This window comes from Zosterops lateralis (assembly GCF_965231275.1).
Source record: "Zosterops lateralis genome assembly, chromosome: 1".
Taxonomy (NCBI): Eukaryota; Metazoa; Chordata; class Aves; order Passeriformes; family Zosteropidae; genus Zosterops; species Zosterops lateralis.
In genome coordinates, this window is record NC_139762.1 from 3,172,452 (window position 1) to 3,197,446 (window position 24,995).

The window sequence follows — 24,995 nt, forward strand, 5'->3', positions numbered from 1 at the left end:
TCCTGGATGAGAAGGTTAAAGGTTGCCAGCCAAACACGATGGAGATGGGAAAAACACCCTGGTGCTGGGGCCAATTTATTCTGCCTCTGATCAGATGTGATTTTGAATGGTCACTGTCATGACAGTCACACTGGAGATCTGAAAGAGAATTGCAACTTGAGAAATGAGGAGGTAGAAAGGAAATTTGGAAAGCACAGCAACTAGAAAGATCAAAGGCTTAGGATGGTGGAAGCTTGTCAATCCACCTTTAGCCAGCTCTTACTGGGAGAATTTTCCACATTCTTACTTTCCCTGGATCATTTTCATTAGGCAGAGGGAAAACTTGCCTCTGGAATAGTAAATGTGAGAATTCCAGCAATAAGAAAGAGGAAAGTGAAAAAGTGAGGTCCAGAGGACAGATGTGCCTTGGTAAGGTTAAGAAAACATTGGACTTCTTTGCAGGCTGCACCTATTCTTAGCAAAATATGTGTTAGCAGGACTTGCTTTTTAAAAATAACATCATCTCATTGCCAGTTTGCTTGCTATGGACCAAACAAAAAAGGCTATGACAGACTGGAGAAATATCTCCTCAGGATAAGCAGCAAAATTAATCTCTGATCTAAGTTCTTGCAGTTTCCTGCTAATTCCATGAGCTGCTCTTGCTCTGTGCCCCCTCAGTGTTTTGCTCTGCTGGGCCTCTCACATTTTTCCCAGTGGGCAGGTTTTGGCAGCTCTCTTATTTTTCTCTCTGATTTGTACCTCTCTCACCTGGGTGTGGGGCTGGTTATGGGCCAGATGATTTGGGATGTCTGCTCTCAGGAGGTCTGTGGTCTTCTATAGTTCCCTGAACCAAATCAAACCCCCTCTGCCTGACCAGACACATTATAGATCTTGTAAAGAGCATGAGGATATGCTCAGGAGGAGGATGGTGGGTTTTGGAACCACTCTCCCATCTCCAAAAGCCCTGGGCTGGGTTCATCCCAGGCTTCAATTCATTTTATCAGCTGCTGTTGCTCCAAAGCTCCATTCAGAGGGAGATAAAGACGTGTGTGTACATGTCAGCAGGACTAAAGCAGAGTTGTTTTCAGAGGGTATCTGTGACCCTAAACTGCCAAAGATAGCCTTGCACTGCCTTTCCCTGGCTGGGAGAGCAGTGCTGTTACTGCAACACACTCATAAGAGTCAACCAACCCTTCTGTGCTTGAATGTTTAAGAGTTTTTTCCTGGAATAGCTTTCTTTTTTTTTTTTTTTTTTTTTTTTTTTTTTTACTTTAGGTACTGCTTAGTGACTGTAAAGGGAGAGGGGTTAATGATACGTCCAGCTGCTCCAAGTATGGCAATACACTTGTGTGCTTCTCAGGTGCAGCTTGTGTTTCTTTTTGGCCCCTGTGCAGGTCTGCATGTTCCCAGGGTCAGCTCCAGCCTCCCTCCTGCCAGAGGGCTGCATCCTCCTGGGCAAAGCTTGCTTGGCCTCACAGAGTCCCAGAATGGTTTGGCTTGGAAGGAACCGTAAACCTCATCTCCTTCCAACCCCTGCCATGGGCAGGGACGCCTTACACTATCCCAGGTTGCTCAAAGCCTCATCCAATCTGGCCTTGGACATTTCCAGGGACCCAGGGGCAGCCACAGCTTCTCTGGGTAACCTGTGCCAGGGCCTTCCCACCCTCAGAATAAAAAAAATTTCATCATAATAACTCATATAACCCTGAAAAAGAAAAAACAGGAAAAAAGGCTAATCACTATCTAGAGTGTGGACAGAGCAGATCTGTGTAACCATAGCTGAAGGCTTTTCAGGGCAAGATTTTGACTTTCCTTAAACTGCAGTGTATTTATGCATTAAAAAAAAAAAAAAAAAAAAAAAAAGACAAGACCAAATTGGTGTGGTGGGTTAGTGTCACCTTCCTGTTCCTGGACATATTGTATGGGTTCCCAGTCAGGTTTTAGCCTCAGGATAACAACCCAAGTAGTCTTGGGGTTAGCACTGCTCCCTCCAGGTGTCCTGTCAAGCCTTTAGAGTCTGGTACCTTATTTAAACTCAAAGAGGGGAGGTTTATATCAGATATTAGGAAGAAATTCCTTACTGTGAGGGTGGTGAGGCAGGATGGAGTCACAAAAACCATCTGGGAGCTGGCACAGCCGTTATTGGAAGGTGAAGGTACATATCAAGGCACGATCTCTCATGAAGCATGAGCAATGTATCAGCACTGGCTAATCCAAGTGTGTGGCATGACTGTGGCACCAGTCCCGTGGCCCTGACTGCCAGCTGTCCTCTTCAGTCCAGCTCCCCTTTCTCCACTTTAGGGCTGGGGTAGCAGGGTGATGTCACAGCTCAGCTGTTGCTGGAATTCGGCATTGTTCGGTCCATAAAATGACTTCCCTCACTGTCATGCAGCTGCTTTGTGTGTTTGATCTCTGCTTGGGTTTGGCCCTCAGCCAGAACACTGCAGCCTCTCTGCTGGACGAGGGCTGAGGCAGTTGGGTCATTCTCTGTTTCTTTTATTGTCATTGACAAAAGTTGATGCAGAGCCTTTGGTGCTGGTGGGGAGAACAGAAAACTCCTCCTTTTGTGCTTTCCCTCACATCTGGCTGTGCACAGCCACCTCACAGCTCTCTGTGTCCTTTCAGATCACTTAGCTGAGCTTATTTCTGCTGTAAGACCCTTAAAACATTGGTTCTTGCACCACTCTCACCTGGAATTTCTGCCCTGTGCTCTGTCCCATGAACAGCTTGTTTGTCATTAAACCAGTTATGGAAGGATTCCTTTTAAGGCCTTTTACTCCAACCTGGCCCTGACCACTTCCAGGGATGGGGCAGCCACAGCTTCTCTAAGCAATTTATGTTAAGGCCTCACCACCCTCCCAGAGAATAATTTCACCCTAAATTTCCATCCAAACCTATTCTCATTATAAACTCTCATTTCTCCTTCACGTTTTTCCCTTCTTAAGAACCCACCATACCCTTCAAGGCAAAACTGCAGGACCTCGAAGTGAGGGAGAAAGAATCTGCCACCTTCCAGTGTGAAGTGCCCGTTCCTGGGACAGAGACAGCTTGGTTCAAGGAGGAGACCAAGCTCCAGCAGAGCAAGAAGTACAACATCGAGGAGGAGGGCACCTACCGCCGGCTCACCGTGCAGAACGTCACCACGGACGACGATGCTGTCTACATCTGTGAGATGAAGGAAGGGAGCAGGACCATTGCAGAGCTCTCTGTCCAAGGTGAGAAAGGCTCTTGGTGTTTCAGGTTGGCCAAAAGTGTGGAGTTCACATGTGAGGCTCCAGATTTCACCTTGTGAGCAGGATTTACCCTGCCCATGTGGGCACTGGAGAGGAGGAAAGTTCCTTATGGTGTGAAAATGTGGTCAGTGAATCCCTGGGGCTCCTGTCAGGGTGTCTCTGGACACAGGGCCACAAAGCAGGGAGAGGCTGTGTTGTACAAGATGTCACCCAGTGGGAACCCATGCTGAAAGAATCTTCCTTCAGTTGTAGCCTGGCCCTGTAGACTTTGATTCCTTGGAGTGGCAACCTAGGACAGAGGCTAGACAAGATTAAAAGTATAAAAGTAGGTATTTATTAAAGGCCTTTGATAGGTGCAGCTTGGGCAGTCAAAAGCCTCCCAGGGGCTACACCCAAGATGGACAATGGTCACAAGTTTTTCATACAGTTACAAGTTTGGTCCATTTACATACCAGGGGCTAATCCTCCAATTACACCTTCAAGTAATGAAGTAATTTGCTCCAAGTTTTCTCCCTCCAGTTCACTGCTGTTTACATCTCTTGGGGCCTGAGACAGTGAGGTACCCATGAGTTTCAGGCCCAGAGAGGAACTGTTTTGTCTGAATAAAATTGGAGAACAGCAGCTGACAGGCTATGGAGTTTTAGAGTTATACATTTAAGTAGTAAAGGATCTGAAAAATATAAAAGCTAAATCCTTAGGCATCACCTTAACATGACCCCAGACATCATACGTGTCCCCTGGCACTGTCACACACATCTTGGCCAGTGAACAGAGTGGTGACTCTTGTCCAGGAGTGGTGCTGACCACAATGGAAAAAGAGGGTTTAGCAGCTGTGCTTTGTGGCCAGATGTGTGGTGCAGGCTGCAACCAACACCAGCATGGTTTAGGTTGGAAAACACATCCATGCCCCAGATCCCTGGTGGCTGGAGCTGCTCTCTGGGGTTTGGAAAAGGGGACAAGGAAAGGATAAAGTGTGGATGGCCATGTCCAAGTGTCCTGAGTCTGGTGGTTCAAATTGAAGTGGGAGTAAGTGTAGTTGGGTATTGTGTGGGTGCCTCTAAGTGAGTAGATAAAAACTCCAGAGCTACAGGCACTGGAGACTGCCACAGCTACAGGATTAATCTTGTCCTGACTCATTGGAAGCCTGAGTATACTGCCAGTGAAACCAGAAGCAATTCTTCATATACAAGACAGCTACAAGACAGCTGGGTGATGTGCATCCTCGTGAAAATTCCTTTTTGTACCACCAGTAAGGAGCTGGAAGAGCACAGAGGTGGATGCAGAAGGGAAAATTTAGTCCAGAGACATGGGAGAGTTCAGACTGACATCTTTTTGATGCACCTTCCTTTAGGTCTGGACCAGCCCAACCTTGTGAGTGTGTTTGGTCCCAGTAGGACAGCTGGTATTTTTTCACTTGTTTGTGCTGTAGTGGTATGTTACATCCAAAAGAGAGTGACTGAGCCAGGTGGAGCTCTCTGGAGGGAAGGGAGGCAGAGCCTTCCTGGGGGAGCCTTGTGCCTGCCCTGGGAGGGGATTGGAGAGAGCAGTGTGGGTTGGGACAATGTGAGAGCTTGGCTGGAGGTAAAGGGCTGTGGGATGAGGACACTGCTGAGGGCAGAGAGGTCAAGGAGGAGGATAAGCAGACAATCAGGTCTTGAATCTTGTGGTGAAACCTGTGCCAGATCTGTTACTTCATGAGGGAATTCAGCATTGCTGTTCATTAAACGGCTCTGGGTGATCTGCCTGGGTGAAGCCTCTTCCACCCCTCAGGGACTGCTCTGGAGCTGGGACCAGTGACTAGTGGTCATTTGGGGTGGTCTCCTCATGATTTGTCCAATCTTTTCCGTGAATAGTCACACCTTACAGCTTTGAGGCTATCCTGGTAAGGGATGATAATCACACTCACTTGGAAAGGACATAAATTCATTCAATGTGAATTTCTATGTTGATGCTAAGAAGAAACCTGAGATTTTTAGTGTCTTTCTCATTAATTCAGGTAAATTTTGTGTTTGACATATTGGTTATGTTGGTTACTCTGATGGAGGTGAAATCCTGAAGGCAGAGGAGAGACCTGTCTTGCTTAAGACTGACCTACTTCAGCAAAGATTTAACTTGAATTCCCAGCATATGTGGGCAGTGAAAGCTGTCAAATTTGGCCATGTACATTTTGTGTTTACCAGCAACTGGTTCTGTTTGGTACACAAGAAGCCTGAGTGACTGCAGTCAAAAAAGATTTGCTTTTTCCTCTTTGGAGGCCAAAATGAGTCCTTGGGGCCATCTGTTCTATGTGACTCACAGCCTTGGAAGTCATTTACAAAAAAAAATAAATCTGTTTATTTCTGCATGGTGTCTGTAATGTTTTGATTGAGTGTGGACTAGCCCTGTTTCAGTCTGGATAGTCCAGTGTCGACAAACACACTTTTAATATCTACCATTTGACTGACTACAATTATTTTGTCATTTGAAGGGAACATCATCAAGAAACTTCCACGGAAAACAGCCGTGTTCATCAACGACACAGCCACCTTCTGCGTGGAGCTGGACAATGACTGCCAGAACATCCGGTGGCTGAAAAACAAAGAGGAGGTGAAACCCAGCGACCGAATCTCCATCACGCGCTCCGGCAAACAGCACACCATGACCATCCGGGAGTGTAAGATGGAAGATGCTGGGGAGATTGCCTTCCTGGCTGATGAAAGCAGGACTTCCACCCAGTTCACTGTGACCAGTAAGCTTCTCTTTTGTTTTGCCCCGTTTTTGTGTCTTCCTGTGGCTGCTCCTGTGGCAGTGTTGTTGTTTCAAGTGCCACCGTGATAAATTTGGTGTCCGAAAGCAGCTGAAGGTTTGATGCCAAGGGAAATATAGGTTGGATATTAGGAAAAAGTTTTTCATGGAAAGAGTGATAAAGTACTGGAATGGTCTGCCCGGGGAGGTGGTGGAGTCACCATCCCTGGATGTGTTTAAAAACAGACTGGATGTGGCACTTGGTGCCATGGTTTAGTTGAGGTGTCAGGGCTGGGTTGGACTCAATGATCTTGAAGGCCTCTTCCAACCTGGTCATTCTATGAATGTCCACCGCAAAAAGCTGACTGTGAGTGTTGTGAGAGGTTTGGAGGGACCAAAACAGAGAGAATATCTGAAGAGTCATGGAGTGGATTGGGTTGGATGGGATCATCTCATTCCACCCCGTGCTGTGGGCAGGGACACTTTCCATTAGACCAATTGATTATTGGTTAATTCTCGATTGACCTGAGGATCTTGGTGTAATGGAAAGTGTCCTGAGAATCTTGGTCTAATTGAGAGTGTCCTTCTTGACAAAGGACACTTTCCATTGTGTCCAACCTGGCCTCAAACACTTCCAGAGATGAAGCATCCACAGTTTCTCTGGGTAAAAGCAATGCTAGGGAAAAAGCATGGCACAAACATATCTTATTTGACAGAGCAGTAGCAGCAGGAGCAACGTTGTCAAGACTGGACCTGAAATGAAATTTTGGTGAAATTGCCTAATTTTATTTGGCGTTATTTTGATGCCACTGCATTTCCCAGGAAAAAATCTGCTTTATTTAAGACAAAAATGCACTCAGTTTCTGGCTCTGTTGCAGTTCTGATTCATATGTGAACAAATCATCCACTCCAGACACAATTTGGGAAGAGTAATTCTTCTTTTCTCACATCACTGCAATTGGTCAGCGAAAAAAAGGAATCTTTTATTTAAAAGATACGTAACTGCTGTGTTATCTAAACTTGGTTTGGGCATTCTGATGCCATTGAACTAAAATGAGGAAAGTGTCACAGTTAGCTTTGTGTGACAAAGGTATTTGTAAAGCTGTAACATCCAAACAAGCATCTATGCAATGGGAACAACAAAATTCAGTTCGATTTCAAACTGAATTATTTAATAATTTAAACAGACTCTGCTGTTTAAATTGTGAAGAAAAAGTTGATTCATGGAATAGAAATTATGAGAAGCTGCCTTCCCACAAACAGGTATTGCTGGAGAAAAATATTGCATTACCATTTCTGATGGCAAGGTCAAAAGATCTCATTCCAGGGCTTAGTGTTCAGCTTAGTGTTACCTTAATGGGACCTTTGACATCTATCTGTGAGCAGCAGTTACTGACAGGCTGGTAATTGTGCACCCCCAAACACTTCTGTGCCTATTTATGTAAGGAAGGAAAAGCGTATCGCCTTGAGATTTCCTATTTTTACACTTTGTGAGTATCGGATTTACTGCTTGGAGGATCCTGTGTACTATGTCCACATCTTTTTCAATTAGCTGGGTGAGATTAGTTGTAGCTGTTCTGATAAATTTTTTAATGTACAGGCAATGTTTGTGTATTATTTGCCATTTTGCATTGTTACCACGCCCGTTTTAAAGATGGGGAAACTGAGGCAGAAAGGAAGTCAATTGTCCCAGACCTCAGTTTTTAGTTTAGGCTCATCAATAGACTCCATCTACAGTCAGGAATTCTTAAGGATGTCCACTGTGTGATTGTTTCACCCACCTCCCACACCTTTTTTAAGTTGGATTGATTGCTCCTGAGTGTGCTGTTCATGGGATCACGGCTAGAACCTGGTTGACTGGCTTAACCCAGACACCTTTCAGGTAGCCAAAATGAAATGAAAGGAATCATGTGCCATGTCAGTAGAGGTGTAACTAGAGCATATCAGATAATTCCTCTTGACCATATGAGTGGCAGCATGTAGTGAGTAATCCTAATGGGACTTGAGCCTTCTCTAAACGGTTCAAGAGGAATGAAAGGGTGAAAATAAATATTGATTATGCAAATACCTGCAGGAATATGTCTGTAGCCTCAGGTACCATAAAATAGCCACATCTCCTCAATAGTAGGTTCTCATGGTGGAGATATGTCTTTATGTCATTTCCTTTTGAAGTTAATTTCCCAATCCCAAAAGCTGGTTCTGCATGAATTAGTAAAACAAAGATCCCAAATGATATCATTCTTGGGAGACAAAATTACAGCTTCTGAGTGGGGGTAGCATAAAATTCAGGAGCAGGACAGATACCCAGATAAAAGAGGCTGCAGGGAATATCCAAGCCTGTGTGACAAATTGAGGTCTCCATAACTATCAAAAGATTTGAACAAGTTTGCTGATGGTTTTACCCATCTTCCAAGTGAAAATAAGAAGCTGTGTCTGCATTGTCCAGGAGCTGTGAAGGGCTGAAGTGTGGATCTGTATCCAGCACTGAAGATTTAATGCTACAAAACATTTACTGAAGACTCTCTGGTTGTGTTGACTTTTTAAATATTGTGTAGAAATCATGTTTAGCTGTGCAATACAAATATTGGACATCAAAGTTTGGACTTGATCTGGGGTGATAATGGTTCTGTGATCTTTGTGTAAAGCAGCCTCAAAGCATCTTCCATCCATTCTCTTTCTTTTCCATCTCACATCAATATTTTATAGAGGTTTATTAAGCAGGAGAAACTTTTAGTCCAGCGTAAGCCATTTTGGCCTTTCCACTCTGATGTGACTCACTGCTCTGCTTTGCTTTGCTTCTTTTCCTTGCACAGCTCCCAAAAAACCTCCCACCCAACCCCCAGCCGACCCTGTGGTGAAAAATAAAACAGAAACCTCAGTGACACTGGCATGGTCCCCTCCGAGGATGGATCGGCCCATTCCAATTGACGGATACATCGTGGAGCGCAAGAAACTCACCGGCTTCACCTGGGTGAGGTGCCACGAGTCCCACGTCACCGGCCCTGAGCTGACTGTGAGCAACCTGTCAGAAGAGGCTGACTACCAGTTCAGAGTGTCTGCAGTCAATGCCTATGGGCAGAGTCCCTACCTGGAATTCCCTGGGAGCTTGCACCTTGGTGAGCATGAAACCAGCATGAAATGGGGTGGTTGGACATGTGGGTGCCTTGAAAACGTTTCCTGTGGCTTTGAGGATGGAGCAATAGCCCAGTGAATCCTCTTTGCCTTCACTGCTGTGTCTCCTGCTTGTTGGAGTCCAGGGCATCCCTCTGGGTGCCCTGGAAGTTCACAGACCTCGGTAGAGAGGCCTGGGACCTGAAGAAGAGGGTCTAGGGTCTGTGCAGGGGTTTTGCCTGGCACAGAGCCCAGTAAGACACAGGCTTTGATTTTGGTCCATGTGAAAAACTTCTAGCACAGAGAAGAATTGCAAGTTACAAATGTGTAACTGATAGTAGTGTAGTTTAACACCGTATGGAAGATTTTGTAGTTTTGGGATTTTTAGAATGTAGATGCAAGGGGATAAGATGGTGGAATTAGGGTGGAACCCTGAGTTCTTCTTGTTCTCCCTTGGCATCCATCATCTGCAGTGACATGGACACAAAGTAGTTTGAGTGGATTGGGTCAAAGTAGAAATTACCCTTCTTGTATTGGTGTTGGGCATTGGCACAGAATTGTAAATAACAGCCACATAGTTGTCTGAGTGACCTCCCATCGTGGAGGGAGTCACAGCATGTCCGAGCTGCTGTGAACATCTTGGCCAGACACAGAGAATTTGTAAGATAAGAATTAATAAACAACGTCACAAACCAAGAAAACCAAGACCTTGAGAGTTCACTTCATTCTCATGACAAGCCCAGACTCAGATTCAAAGCCTTCAGAGGTCGGAGAGGGAAAAACACTCTTCGAATCCACTCGAACCACCAGCCCTCAAATCTCGGGTCAGAAAAGAAACCAAAAACCCGAGATCTGCTTTGTGTCAAACACTGATCTTCTATTGAATTTCTCAAAGACCCAGATGTATTCAGCTCTGTGAGGGTTCAATACCTCTGGGGGTGTCCAGCACCTCACAGAAAATGGCTTTAAATAACTTTGCGAGATGCCGAGTGTGTCTTGAAAAAGCAAAAAGGTTTTAATAAAATACGAGAATAATACAAAACAAAGGAACAAAGCAGAGCACAGTGTAGGGACAGGTCCCACACATGTACTACAACACCCCAGGAATGTGCTGAGGAGCCTAGTGCTCTCCTTTAATCATTGGACAATTTAGGTGGGTTTTTTTTGGCAAACAGCCCAATAGAGAATAGTTACATTTCTGAGGAACAGGTGAAGAGATCTATCAGTGTTTTTGTCTTGACATCGAGCCAATTACTGTCAGGACAACAAACAAGTTTCTGGGTCCTTTACCTTATTAGAACAGCAAGGGGAGAGTCTTAAACCTTTCCCTATATGGAAACACCTGCTCAGGTGTGGGATGCATTCCTACAACCTTCACCAAAGGGAGGAAAGAAAAAGTCCAGAACCACTCCAGTGATGGTGGTTGGGTTTCTGTGGTAGAGCTGTGGGTGTGTTTATGTTCCAGTATCCCAAATTAGGCTGTGGGAGAGGCAGGGCTCCCTGCTATAGACCTTAAACCTGTAAATGCTTCTTCTGCACCTGCAATGAAAAGAAAACTTGAGATGACCTAATAGTACAATTTTCAGTATATAGATGTGAGATATTGATCTTGCACCTAGAGAATGTTTATGGGTGATCATTCCATCGTGAAAACCAAATTCCAGCCAGTCTCTCTTTAATCTAAGAGTTTCTCGGAGAAATCCAGGGGTTTGGCCTTGTTTCTAGGGTGCCAATGTGCCCATAGAATCACTGGGTGCAATGGGATTTTCTCTTCCTTTGAATCACTGCACTAGAAAATATCTGTAAAGATATTGAAGACCCACACAAACTTTGATCATACTGTGTCTTATGATTGTGTCATCCTTGTCTCTCGCTGTCTGAACATGCCTGTGTTGTCCTAGAATATCTAGAACTGACCCGTAGGGATATCTAGAAGTCCCTCCTTCTGAAATCTAAGAATAAAATTGTCTATTCAATAAACAGCACACTTGTAGGGGACTTAGGTGTTTCTGGCCTATGCCTTTATGTATTTTAGTCATTAAAAAAATTCAGTATAATGTGCCTGTTTTTCTAGACCTGTAAAAACAGGACTCCAGAGGTCAGTTACCTCCAGCTGAAGGAAACAAATCCTTTAGACCTACCATGCATTTCCTTCCGTGCATGAGAATTTTATAAGGCTGCATTAATTTATTCTCACGTCTCATTTACCCTGATAATTTGGTTCCTAAGATGAGTTATCCCCCAGCACAGCAATCTGGTTCTCACAGATGTTTGTTGTTCTTCCCTAGAACCCATCCTGGCTGTGAAAAACCCCCTGACAACAGCTGAAGTTGCCCCTGGAGGGGATGCCCTGTTCACTGTTGATCTGACCAAGAGATGTTCTGGCACTTGGTACCTGAATGGCAAAGTCTTACAGGAAAGTGAGACCTACATCATCAACAAAACCCAAACCACTCACACCCTGGTCATAAAAAATGTCACCAAGAAAGATGATGGGGCAGAAGTGAAATTTGTTGCCAATGACATTGAGACCAGCACTAAGATGAGAGTGAGAGGTAATTATTGTCATTGCTGACCATTCTTCTCCCAGTCAGGGGGTGGTTGCTGGGACTTGAGGATTAAAACTGGGGCTGGAGGCTTTTCTTGTTCTGTGAGAAGCACCTGAAATTGTGTAATGTGATTAATGTGTGTCCTGGTAATGACCTCACATGACAGCTCAGAGTAAGTTGTTGTGGCCAGCTGGTGGTATCTGAACTAGATTGCTTCACATCAGCTCACGAATTTCTGTCAAATTTCTGTCATTCACAACCATCTGTCAGTAGATTCTGTGACCAAATCTGCCACTGATTCACCCTAAAGTTGTAATTTCAGCTCTAGGTTTTGCCAGCCTCTTTGACTGTAATAATCTTTCAAAAGTAAAAGAGCGTTCATTACTAACAAAGCTTTTCTTGCAGGTTTTTTAGTCCACCATGTGTAGGATATGCAAGTCAGTATGCTGGAACTTGATTTAAGATCAAGGTTTCCTCCATGAAATGATGGTAACATCTGTACCTACCACATTGCAAGGGAAAACATAATGAATTCATAATTAATCCTTTATTCTGGAAGGATGTGTTTGGCTTGGGGGAAGATCTCAGCAGAAACACGTTTAGAGTATTATTTACCAGTAGAAAAAAATCTGTGAGTTTTTTCCTTGGTGACTCTGGCAATAAAAACAGATCAAGTTTTCTGAACTGGGGAAGAATTCATAATATTGACATGAGTGTGAGGGCAGGAACAGGATCTGATACCTTCAGAAATCTTACAGTCTACCACAGACCTGTCTCAGGGATAAGTCATTGTGATATAACTCGAAATAACAAAGCCCCTTGTCCTGGCAGGAGCTGCAGTGAGATTCACCAACAAGAGCAAAGAAGTAGAAAAGGTCTCTGCTCGGCTGAGGGAAGAAGCCAAACTCCAGGCTGAGCTTTCAGACACAGAGGCCACTGTGAAGTGGATGAAAGATGGGAAGGAGCTCAAGGCCAGTGAAAAATACGAGTTCCAAACCATAGGGAAGAAACGCATCCTGAAAATCCGCAGCACCGCCGAGGAGGACACAGGAGTCTACGAGTGTGTCTGTGAAGGGGATAAAATGCTTTATCAGCTCTCAGTGAAAGGTGAGTGACTGCCTGGGCTGCTCTGCACTAATGATGTTCCTGCCCTAAACCCATCGAGGCACACAAAGGGAGTGCTCCAGAGGGAGTCTGGTAATTGCCCATCAACATCCAGCTTTGGCAGTGTGGTCCCACAGCAGAACTGGGGTGCAAATACAGCAGTTGGGAGGGTGGTGAGAGCTGTGCTTTCACTCCAATTGGCATCTTGATATTCCAGGGAATTTGGTTTATTCTTGTGAGGGCAGTGGTGGGTAGGGAAAAGTGCTCTGGAGATGAAGGAATCCAACCCCAGGGGCAGGACATGACACAAGACACCAAGTCTGTCCCACACTTGCTGTGTGACATCAGACAAGTCACTGAAGAGAGACTTCAGCTCTGATTAAAGTTTTGATTGTACAAGATCATCTTGGCATTGTGGGATTTGGTTTGGGGTTTTGTTGTTGCTGTTGGGTTTTTTGTTGTTGTTATTGTTAGTTTTTTCACTGGAGGGCTTGTGGGGTTTTTTTATTTATTATTTGCTTGATGATTATTTTGTTCTTTTCTGTCAACACTGTGGTGGATAAGAATAGACCTTTCCAGGGCACGCTGGATGGCTTAACCCCTTCCTGTTTACAAAGTGTTCAGAAAAACGAGCAAGATGGCATTTTATTTTGATATTTCTTGAACCAGCACTGTTTTACAGATGCCTTTTTTTTTTTTTTTTTTCTGTTCTTCCTTTCATGGCATTTTTACCTTTACCCTGAAAACAACATCATTAAGCCTCCTTCTTGCAAACCTTCCCATCTGTGCCAGATTTTATGAACTAGAGCAAAGCTGTCTCTGCCTTGAAGGGGACCAGGTTTTGCCTAAAACCCCCAGTCTATTCCCAGACTGTTCCTCACATGGATCTTCAGGTGTCTGCTGAGGCTCAGAGCACACAGTCTTACTCCAGGCTAGTCCAGCCTCTTGTCAGACTGTTGCTGAAAGTAAGGGAAAAACAAAAACCCTCCAACAATGTTTTTTGGTGTTAAGAGAATCAAGGCATCACTTTATTTCTGGCCAGGATGTGCAACAGAAATAATTTCACCCACACATTGCCCAGGTCGTGCAGAGAAAAATCATTCCATCACACATGAGGCTTACTAGAGTTTTCACATATTTATACAGTCAAAACTCAGAGAAATTAATTGGTTCAATGTTCATTGGTCCCAAATGATGAAGTTCTTAGCATTTGGATTCCTATTGGTTATTGATCCCTTTGCCTTCAATGCTAATTAGGTTCTCATTCTTCATTATTGATCTTTTCCAAGACCAAGTGTCTCTGACCATGCCAGGGGTGATGTCTGGAGTTGATGTTCATTAATGGTCATTAATGGTGGTTATTTTTTTATATCTTCTGTGCTATCCCCAGTCTGTAGAGATGTTAAGTTCATCAGGACTTGAGTGGTGATAGAGTCCTTTGAAAAGAAACTTCAATTCCTTTCCCCCTGGGCAAAGGAGAATAAAACCCATGACTAAAGTTATATATAAAAAAAATAAATTTTATATTGTTTCCATCAAGTCTGGGAGGATTTCAGTACCTATTTTTCTTTGAACTGGCAAGTTCACTCTGTAAAGCCATTTGATTTCCATGTTTTGTCCCACACCTCACCCTCTCCTTCCTCCCAGCCATGATCACACTGTTTCTGCACAGAGTAAGTCTGAGATGTTTCACCATCAAGTTCTGCTGGCTCCTCACCCTCCCTGGTCTCTGTAGAAACAACAAAGCCTGAGAATATCATGGGGCTTTTCCCATTTGACAACTTGTGTGGTTGTTTCAAAGAGCAAACTTGACAGAGCTGAAAAAAAAATTAAAATATTACTAAATCCATATATAGAGGATTTTCTGTCTACAATTGGCACCTGCTCCTAATTTTGATTTTTTTTTCTCCCTTGCTCTGCCTCTGTAGCATCATCACTTTACATGCTGACAGTTCCACCCACATTTAATTGAATTACTTGATGGATGTTTCCATGTGTTTTTCACTGTAGTGTGACTATCAAATGAGTAATCAGTGTCATTATTTTAAAATCTGCATTGGCAAGCCGTGATTTTTGTAGCATTTCCAACAATTTAAATGTCTGCTGTTTACAGCTTGCCTCCTGGAGGATCACCTTTGGTACCTCTCATCCTTGTGGGAGGAGCCTCAAAAACGCTGCATCAACATTTTACCTTCCACCATCAACACCTTTTCTCAGCCACAGAGAGCTGGGGAACCATTTGAGGAGCAGGTCAGGCTGTAAATGGCACGTGGGCATCACGTGGCTGCCAAGGGCCACTGTGCCAAGCCACAGCCACTGTGTCACCTCCTGGGCCTCCTGCCCAAACCAGCCAGAAATGCACTTGCCATTTGTCACTGCAGTGCCCTGAGCTCCACGTGCCAGGCACGCACTGACATGTGACCTCCTGTGGTGACAAGGGACATCTGAGACACCTCTTTCAGGGTGCTCTGGTTGTATTTTTCACTCTGGTTTTCTGAGGAAGGGAAAAGGTGAATGAATGAATGAACTCGTCTCCCTCTTCTTCCTCCCACAACTTTGAACCTGCAGACTGAGTTTCAGTAATGCTGGGGAAGGAATGTCTCAGCAGTTCCCTTCCCTTCCCTTCCCTTCCCTTCCCTTCCCTTCCCTTCCCTTCCCTTCCCTTCCCTTCCCTTCCCTTCCCTTCCCTTCCCTTCCCTTCCCTTCCCTTCCCTTCCCTTCCCTTCCCTTCCCTTCCCTTCCCTTCCCTTCCCTTCCCTTCCCTTCCCTTCCCTTCCCTTCCCTTCCCTTCCCTTCCCTTCCCTTCCCTTCCCTTCCCTTCCCTTCCCTTCCCTTCCCTTCCCTTCCCTTCCCTTCCCTTCCCTTCCCTTCCCTTCCCTTCCCTCTTGGTGGGGGTTTGAATATTTTGCTTTGAGGCAATTGGTGGCTCAATTATTTCACTCCAAGTTAACATGATGCCAGATTTATTGTTTATTTTCTATGCTCCAGTTAATTTCCAGGAATAAATTAATTTTCATTTTGGTCCAATGAGATATCCATATAGATTATTAATTTTATGTAATTTAATTTATCTAGGTTATATTTTAACCTCTTCTACAGTCAATTTATTTGCCAGGTGGTTACAATATAATGATTAAATAACCTTCCTGGCTTCACCACCAGTTTATTTCTTTCCTCATATCTCTTTAAAATATTATTTTAAAGCTCTGTTTCCCGGGGCTTCTCCTTGACTCAGCCTCTTGTGCTGTCTCTGTGCTCTGCTTTTTGGACATGGGATAATCAGGAATATGGTTGGAAATTTGTCTGCTTCTGCTTTGGAATCTAGTCATTAGATCCATAATTAAATAAATAGATTTGATATTATGATAAATGAATACCTCACATAGATGTCAAAGTGCTGTGCACAGACCTCTTTACCAGAGCTGTGTCCACGTTTTGTTCCAGCACTTGCAAACTTTGTAAACAAAGAGAAAACTGGAGGAGTTGTCAAGGCCATCGCTGGGAAACAGGCTGAGTTTGTGTCTGAGACCTCCGAGGCCAACATCATGGTGAAGTGGTACAAAGACGGGAAGGAAATCACAGCCAGCAAGAAATTCACCGTGGAAGACAAAGGAAAACTGCACAAGCTTGTGGCTTCGGCTGTGACCAAAGAAGATGAAGGAACTTACACCTGCAAAATCGGGGATGACACCCTTACCTTTGATTTAAAAGTCTCAGGTAAGTTTGTGCTCCAAGAATGGGATCAGAGTCTGTGTGAGAAACACAAGATTTTGTTATTTAGACTTGTCCTACCTTAAACATTGATTTTTGGGCTAAAGTTGCTCAACACTTTCAGAGATTCTGGCCCTTGCTCTGAGTGACCCTTGTTGATTCTAATGCAAAACCAGAGTATGGGCAAATAATGCAATGATGCTGTGATTGATTTGAGTCAGCTCAAGCTTTTTCTGGGGCTGGAGCACCACCCAAACATGATGCTGGCAGCCACATCTGGCCTTTATGCTTTTATCTCAGATTGTGCATCATCTTAGGACCACCTTGGTCAGGGGTTCAAAGTCTTGCTGTGAAACCCATGTGCCCTCCTTTTCCAAGTTTAATTCCTGATTTTGAGGGTTAAACATCTTCTGCTGTCACTGTGGTCTCAGAGATCACTCCCTGTGGTACTGTAAGTGACTCCATCAGTCCCTGTCACGTGCCCATCACACAGAGCACGTGGTTGTCAGGTCAAGCCCAGAAGAGAAATGCTTGTCACCACTGCATTCCAGCCCAGGATGGAGCCAGAGTATAAAATGACACAAGAATTCGTCAGTGAAATTCAATATCTGTGAAATTCAACTGATTCAAGTTGCATGTTTGTGGGAACTTTTCTTCCAAATGGGGTTTTCTGGCTTGTGCCTGGAGCCTAATTCTTAACCTGGTCCTAAATTTAAGATTGGAACTCACCTGAAAGCTTCTCCTGGCATGTCTGCAGTACAATGCAATTCAAGAGAAGCCACCACTGAGTGCTTGTGATCTGTAACAGAATATCCAGGTTACTGTGATGCTATCCATGAGCTAACTAAAGACTCAGCAAAGCTGATTAATTTAGGACAGCTCTTGTCTTGAGGGATTCCTGCAGGATTTAGTGAGCTGGAGGGAGTGCTTCCAGCTTCCAGCTGGTGTTTGCTCAGGTATTCACTCTGCATCTCACCTCCAGTTCTCTTCTGAGAATCCAATGTTATGCAATTTCTCCTGGAGTATAATTTCCAGTTCCTGACTTTACCTATGGAAAAACGGGTCTGAAAGAGCCAACCAGGCTCTGCCCTAACTGACCTCTCAAAAGGCAGTTTGTGCAATCTGATTTATCCTGTCTGATTAGAGCTAAGATGGATTTTAGAAGTGTTTTGTTCATGCTTTTGTCTGAGCATCAGGTACAGAGGATTGCCTGAGCTTGGTATAAAGCTTTTCCTGGCCATGGGCAGGTTGGGTGAACCTCACCTGTGACTCCTGAGACAAAACGTCACATGGCTGAGGCAAAGAAAACTGGTATCTGCTAAATCATAGAATCACAGAAAGAATTGGGTTGGAAGAGACCAGAAAGATCATCCCATTCCACCATGGGCAAGGACATCTTCCACTGTCCCAGGCTGCTCCAAGCCCCATCCAACCTGGCCTTGGACACTTCCAGGGATCCAGGGGCAGCCACAGCTTCTCTGGGCACTCTGTTCCAGGGCCTCCCCATCCTCACAGGCAAGAATTTATTCTTAATATCCCATTTAACTCTGCCCTCTGGCAGTTAGAAGCCACTATCCCTTGTTCCATCCCCACAACCCTTTTGGTGAACAAGAATTGAGTTACAACCCGTTAACAACACCTTAGCCAGGGCAGCTTCCTCCTTGTTTCATGTGTCACCATAAAAATTTTCCACAGTGCTGAGAAGCAGCACTGCACAGTCAGGAGGTGATCTCAGGGTGGGCAATCAATCTGCCTTGAGGGTAATGGGATACCCCAATAACCCTGAACAGCAGATTCTGGAGGGACTCTCCTCCTTTGATTAGCTAATTGTTGAAGAACAGGTGAATCCTAACAAATGCAAATTTTAATTAAATACTTGCCTGGCGTGGCAATTGTCCTTGGGGTACTTAGTGACTGAAAGCAACAGTTGCTGCTAAAAGAAATGCAATACTGAGCTGAGGCTGGCTCTGAGTGACAGCCCTCAGCCTTCTCCTCAGGCCAGGGCTGCCCTGATGGAATGAAGGCTCTGAAATACCTGACATGCCCATCAGATATTGCTCCTTAGCTTAGGGACAGGGTGTGTTGAGGAGGTTTGCTCACATTTTACACCAAGGTCTCTGTCTTCACTTCATTGCCTTCACTTTTGCCTTTACAAAGACACTTGCAAAGAGTGTTAATTGATAAAAATGTTGTATTATTGCTGCCTACATGACAAATACCCTGTTTGCACAGCCCATAACTGTGCTGTCAGCAGGGTTTGAGCTGAGCTATCCATGCAGGAACCTCAGCTGAGTTATGTGAGCAGTTCCGAGCTCTCTGCTGGGAAGATCAGTTTCAGCCAAAAGATATGAGATCATTGACTCCTATATTCATAGAAACAAGGAATGGTTTGGGTTGGAAAGGACTTTAAAAACCATCTCCTTCTAACCCCCTGCCATGGGCACGATGCCTTCCACTTGACCAGGTTGCTCAGAACTTTTTTGTAACCTGAGGTTGGAGAACATTTTATCAATGAGATTCTCCCATGGAGAAGAATTAGTCCAGTAGGATTTATACTATGAACAAGGAGCTGCAGGAATGAGCTCAGAAACATCTAAAAAACCCTCCTCATCACCTCTAATTAGATTTTCTGAGACTTCCTAGGTCTTTTCAAAGCTGTTTCTGCCCTCAGACATCAACACACATCCCCTAGGGCTTGCTAGACATCGGAATCAAGGAGCGGTAAATGAAGTGTGAGCAACTTGAGGGCACCTCAGTTTGATTTGAAATATCCAGGAGGATGTAGGGCAGATGAAGGGGATTTCACTGTAATTGACAGCAATTATCTGAAGCTCAGAGGGGTTTGCACCATCTGTCAGAGAGGCATCAACTGTGTGTGACAATGGAATAAACATCAATAATCCCTGTATCCTAACTTTGTGCAGATAGAGGCAAGGCATAAACTTGTTTTCCCTTCTCCACCCCAGATGAAGCTGTTACTTTTGTCAACAAGCCCAAAACGACTCCAGAAGTGTCAGTCAGTCCTTCTGAAAGCCTGGAGCTGGTGTGTGAGGTGTCAGCTGCGGGCGGGGCCGTGGTGTGGAGGAAGGATCAGGCTGAGGTGAAGCAGGACCAGAGGACAACAATTGTCTGCCAGGGGACACAACGCAAGCTCATCGTCAAGAAGGTGACACAGCAAGACCAAGGCAGCTACACCTGCGAAACGAAGGATGACAGAACAACATTCCAAGTCAAAGTCAGAGGTGAGAAAATGCCAGGAATTCCAAAGGGAGAGGAGAATTCCATTTTGAGCAGTGTCTTGCATCCAGAGGATCATCTCATGGTCTCCCTGAGGTGAAAGACTTCAGCCACTGTACTCAATTTTTTTGAGCTACTTTCATAACAATATTTTATACACAAACTTCTGCATCCATGAGTGGTTGTGACAACAAAAAAAAAATCATAGGAAAGGATGGAAATTCCTTCTCCTCTCACAATTAGCTGGTGTGTCTGCAGAAAAACTCACAGGGGAAAAAATGTGAGGCCAGAGCAGAGGGATGGATAAAGGGGAAGGGGAGGTGTTTGAAGAGCTCTGATTAGATCCCATCCCTTGAAATGCTGGATGGGGCTTGGAGCAATGTGGTCTAGTGGAAGGTGTCCCTGCCCATGGCAGGTGGGTTGGAGCGTGATGATCTTTAAAGTCCCTTCCAACAAACCGTTCCATGATTCCATGATTAGATGGAGAACAATGGAATTGTCCCAAATAGGCAGAAAAAGAGCAATGGTTCCTGGATGTGAGGATAGAGGTGCTGTTCCCTTCTGATTCACTGGAGTCTTGGAGAGACACAGGGAGAGAAAAAGAGAGAAAAGGGAGGAGGGTTCAGGCAATGGAAGTTGGTGCTCCAAGTCCTACATTTAAATCTGTCCTAAACTGTGAGTTTTTAACATTACCCCAGAATTCCCATAAAATTCCCATTCCTATTCACCTCTTAGCAAGACAGGGATGAAAGTGCTTTCTTGCACTAATGGCCCATCATGATATATTACCTGTTGGGGCAAATACAGTGAAATAGGAGGAATTTAATTAAACACCAGAGACAATGACCGCAAAAAGCTTATGTGTGACTGTTGGGGTTTCCTTACAGAGACAGAAGTTGTGTTTACAAACAAGGAGAAGGTGCAGAAAGAGGTGAAGGCTGCACTGTCAGAAAATGCCACCCTGAGCTGCGAGGTGGCCCAGGAGAAAACAGAGGTGAAGTGGTACAAGGATGGGAAACTCATCACCTCCAGCAAGAAGTTCAAGGTGGAGTCGGAGGGCAAATCTCGTCGTCTGGTGGTGGGTCAGGTGGAGAAGAAAGATGCAGGGGAGTACACCTGTGAGGCTGCTGGCCAAAAACTCACCTTCAGGATCGTTGTTACAGGTGGGAGATTGTTTATTCTCATCACAGAAAGGTCCCTCACTAACAACAAATGTAGCTCCAGTGTCTGTGCAGCCTAAAATTCATTGAGTAGTGATGGAGATCAACCACTCATCCACTGTCACATTGATGGTGGCAGCTGGACATCTTCACCCATGGGATGAAACCCCCTCAGTGCCCCTTGGGGCTTTCTGATTTCCCAGTAATCAAAAGATAGACAAGTTTCCATTCCATTGTCATTTATTGGGATAAAGGTAAGGTTGTCTCCCAGATATGTAAGAAAAATAACTCCGGACGAGGTAGGAAAAGAGGTCTCCTAGAGTGAGCAAAGCTTCCGTATGGGTCCCAGTGGCAAATGAGATTTGGTATTTATTTGTCCATTACATTATGGAACAAAGCAATGGATTTCTTGTAGAGATGGGAATAAGCTGAAATCCTGAGGCACTGGATCATTTTTCTCAGAAATGGCTGATGCATTCTCCTTAAACACTACAAAGGCCCACATCCTGTTTGAGCATTAAAAAATACCAGAGATGTGGAAGTTGTGATTTTTTTTAATTTGAGTTTGATCACTTTGGACAGCATCAACTTATGCGTGATTTGAAAATTACTTCCCCCATTCCACAGAAGCAGAGGATGCATTTATCAACAAGGAGAAGGTGCAAAAAGAGGTGAAGGCTGCACTGTCAGAAAATGCCACCCTGAGCTGCGAGGTGGCCCAGGAGAAAACAGAGGTGAAGTGGTACAAGGATGGGAAACTCATCACCTCCAGCAAGAAGTTCAAGGTGGAGTCGGAGGGCAAATCTCGTCGTCTGGTGGTGGGTCAGGTGGAGAAGAAAGATGCAGGGGAGTACACCTGTGAGGCTGCTGGCCAAAAACTTACCTTCAAGATCAATGTCACAGGTAGGAGACAGATTTTGGTTTCTATTTCATTTGCTTTCCTTTGCATCTGGGTGTTTTCCCCCATTTTCTCTGACTCAATATTAGAAATGCTGTTAAAGTGCTGTCTGATGCTGATCTGAGCTGCTCTTTCAGTGAGGTTGTGTAGGACTGGGCAGATCTGGAGGTGACCTGTAGATATCCTGATGTCAGCTCCTCACCTCCCTTTACGTCTCCTTCAACTAAAGAAGTGAACAAGACTTCTCAATAGCAGTCACTGTGTTAGAAAATCTCTTCCAGTGTGATCACCAGTGCTGGTATTCCTTATTCCTCCTCCTGTTACGGGTATTCTTCCATTAAAATCAATGGTTTGCTTTCTCTTTTTTTGCAAGTGGTAGGACAAGAGTGAATGGTCTCAAGTTCCACCAGAGGTTTAGGTTGCATATCAGAAAGAAATTCTTAGCCAAAAAGGTTTTCAGGTATTGGAACAGGCCGTCCAGGGGAGTGGTGGAGTCCCCATCCCTGGGAGGATTTAAAAGCTGAGTGGATGTGGCACTTGGGGACATGGTCAGTAATGGGAAACAGTTGGACTCAGTGATCTTCCAAGTTTTTTCCAGCCTAAATGATTCTGCGATTTCTTTGGTCTCAGTATATTTTACAAGATAATCTGGTGAATTTTATCTCAGGCTCCAGGCAGCCGTGGGCACAGCTACATTCTGAGTGGTCATTTCTGAACTGGATGGTTTGGTTTGTTTTAATATTTATAGCACTCCACTGTCATTACAGCCAAATCCTTCTTTTTTAATCTTAAAATTCTTGTCTCATATGCAGAGATGATCAGAACAGGGAAGCAATTTTCACATCTGTTTTCTCATAGCACCAAAGAGAGTTTGTATTTAATGATTGGCATAATATAAATATAAAATAAAAAATTATTAATAAATAAAATTATTAATATAATAATAGGTTAATATCAAATGTAAATAATATAATCCAATAATATAATTTATTATTAAATTATATTATAAAAATACAATATTATATAATTCAATATATAGAAATATTATATAATTATATATAATGTATAAATATATATCTATACTTTTATATACTATATATGATTTTTATAATATAATATAATTTATGTGATATAAAAATATTATATAACTTAATATATAAATTAATATAAAATAAAATAAAGTATATTTAAATAAATACACATATTAAATTAATAATTATAATTATTAATATAGTAATATATTAATATTAAATGTTATTAATTAATAATATATTTTACTAATATAATAGATGAATCATATAATATTATATAATAATATTTGGCATTTTGCCAGTTGTGTAGAGGAAAAAAACATGTTGGGAATCTATTGACTCTGCTCTGTGTGGGGTACCCAGGCTGTGAGTTGGGGCATTTTGCCTCTTTTTCATTCTTTCTGTAGCTCATTCTTCGGCTGAGAGAGCTGCCAGTTTCAGAGGATGGGTAAGGAAGGATAAATAAGGATAGACTTGAGATGTGTGTTCCAGAGAAAATTCAATATGGACATTGATAGACCATAATAAAAACTGAGTAATTTGAGTTGGGAGGGACCTTAAATATCACCTCATTGCCACCTCCTGCCATGGGCAAGGACGCCTCCCACCATCCCACATTTCTCCAAGCCCTGTCCAACCTGGCTTGGAACACTTCCAGGGATGGGGCAGCCACAGCCTCTCCAGGCAAAATTGTTATAAACCAAATTAATTTTTGCTACTGACACCGGTTCTTATGTTACTGCAGAGGTGTGGTCAGAAAACAGAAATTTAGTGGTCTACACGTGAATTTCTCTCTCTGAGGGAGCTGTCTACCTCAGAAAGCAAAGGTTTCCAGCTCTCTTTCCAGCGAGGTGAGCTCATGGTGGCACAGGGTAATGTGACCCCTTGCCCTGTGCTCTCAGCCTGCCTTAGCTACCGTTGCTGTATTTCTCATGGGAACAACTGCAACACGACGTGCAAGTCCAGCCCTGGCTGGAAAATGATCCAGTGTGAAAGCCAGGAGGGATTATGCGTACTCGGAGTGCTTGGCTCTCCTGCAGCAGAAATCCTTCTCTTGCTAGTTTATCCCAAAGTGCAGTGGATTTCTGGGTCTTAATTTATCCCAGTGCCATTGCACTTGGAAAGATTTCCAGGGTTCCAGTACTTTGTATTGGTAGCCCAAAGCCTTCTCTGTTTAAGGGCAGGTGGAAGGTTAGATGCTCAGTGTTGGGGTTTGGGGATGCCACTGTAGTTTTTGGCTTCATATTAAAAAAAAATAAAAATCTGCTGCACACCTTGTGACTGAGCTGGACATGTAGAAAAAGAGCTGATTTTGAAATCTCAGTATTCCAAGATTCAGGGTATGTAGTGAAATCCATATTCTAAATCAGCAAAAGTTTCATGTCCTGAAAATATTTTTCCTCATTTCCACTGAAACTTCAATAACCAGTTTCATTTACGGTTGGAAATGTCATCTGCACTGAGTACTTGTTTAAATTTAAAATAAGTTTCTAGGAGAAATTACCAACTGGTGTAAATCACTTTGGAAGCTGATTAAAAGTTTTAGTCACACTTGATATCAGTATAAAAATGGTTTATATGAAAGGTCAAGAATGGAAAGGACAAGTGAGATGAGTCTGGAATATTCCTGCCCTGCTAACCTGACATTTTAAATGCAGCCCTTATCAACACACACTTGTTTTATTGCCTGTTGAATATGCTCTACATATTCACACCCAAAGTTGGAAATGGGAATTTAAATATTTATATTTTTGCAATCAGTTTTGAATGGAGAACTTGGTGTGTTACAAGCTCTTTCAGATGTCAGTGCTGCTGGCATGTTCCTTTGAGGAGCTTTGCATCAGCCAGCATAGACCATGCGCCTCCTAAATGACAATGGCATCTCCTCACACCCCTTCTGCAGCCAACACAAACAGAGGAGCTCAAATTCTGAGCCCCTAAGCTGGATTCCTGCTCCTGCAGGACACCTCTCTTTCCATGGACTGTGCAATATTCATAGCAAGGCTGTGATGTGGCCCAGGACCACGTGTGGTGCCACTGTCAGCACTGTAGGAACTCGATCTGAGCTTACCCCTTCTCCTCACCCTCCCAGGCAGCTGCTGCCACTCAGAGCACAGACATGATGGAGACAGGAGAAAGTCATCCAGGAGGAGTCAGGGATGGCCCCAGGAGGCTGCAGAGAGTTACTGGGTAGTACCACAGGGGATGGAAGCAGATCAGCACCCCAAGAGCTTCCCAGGTCACAGAATCACTGAGAT

At 43.9% G+C, this 24,995-nt stretch overlaps 1 protein-coding gene across 1 annotated transcript in view; it reads left to right on the plus strand.

The window, feature by feature from the left end:
• Nucleotides 1-24,995, plus strand: part of OBSCN (obscurin, cytoskeletal calmodulin and titin-interacting RhoGEF) — a 186,969-nt gene that overhangs the window by 11,458 nt on the left and 150,516 nt on the right. The window contains exons 3-11 of the mRNA XM_083873333.1: nt 2,925-3,194; nt 5,680-5,940; nt 8,750-9,052; nt 11,336-11,602; nt 12,428-12,703; nt 16,145-16,417; nt 19,378-19,653; nt 20,536-20,811; nt 21,436-21,711. Coding sequence (XP_083729459.1) covers nt 2,925-3,194; nt 5,680-5,940; nt 8,750-9,052; nt 11,336-11,602; nt 12,428-12,703; nt 16,145-16,417; nt 19,378-19,653; nt 20,536-20,811; nt 21,436-21,711 — 2,478 coding nt within the window. The remainder of the gene's footprint in view (nt 1-2,924; nt 3,195-5,679; nt 5,941-8,749; nt 9,053-11,335; nt 11,603-12,427; nt 12,704-16,144; nt 16,418-19,377; nt 19,654-20,535; nt 20,812-21,435; nt 21,712-24,995) is intronic.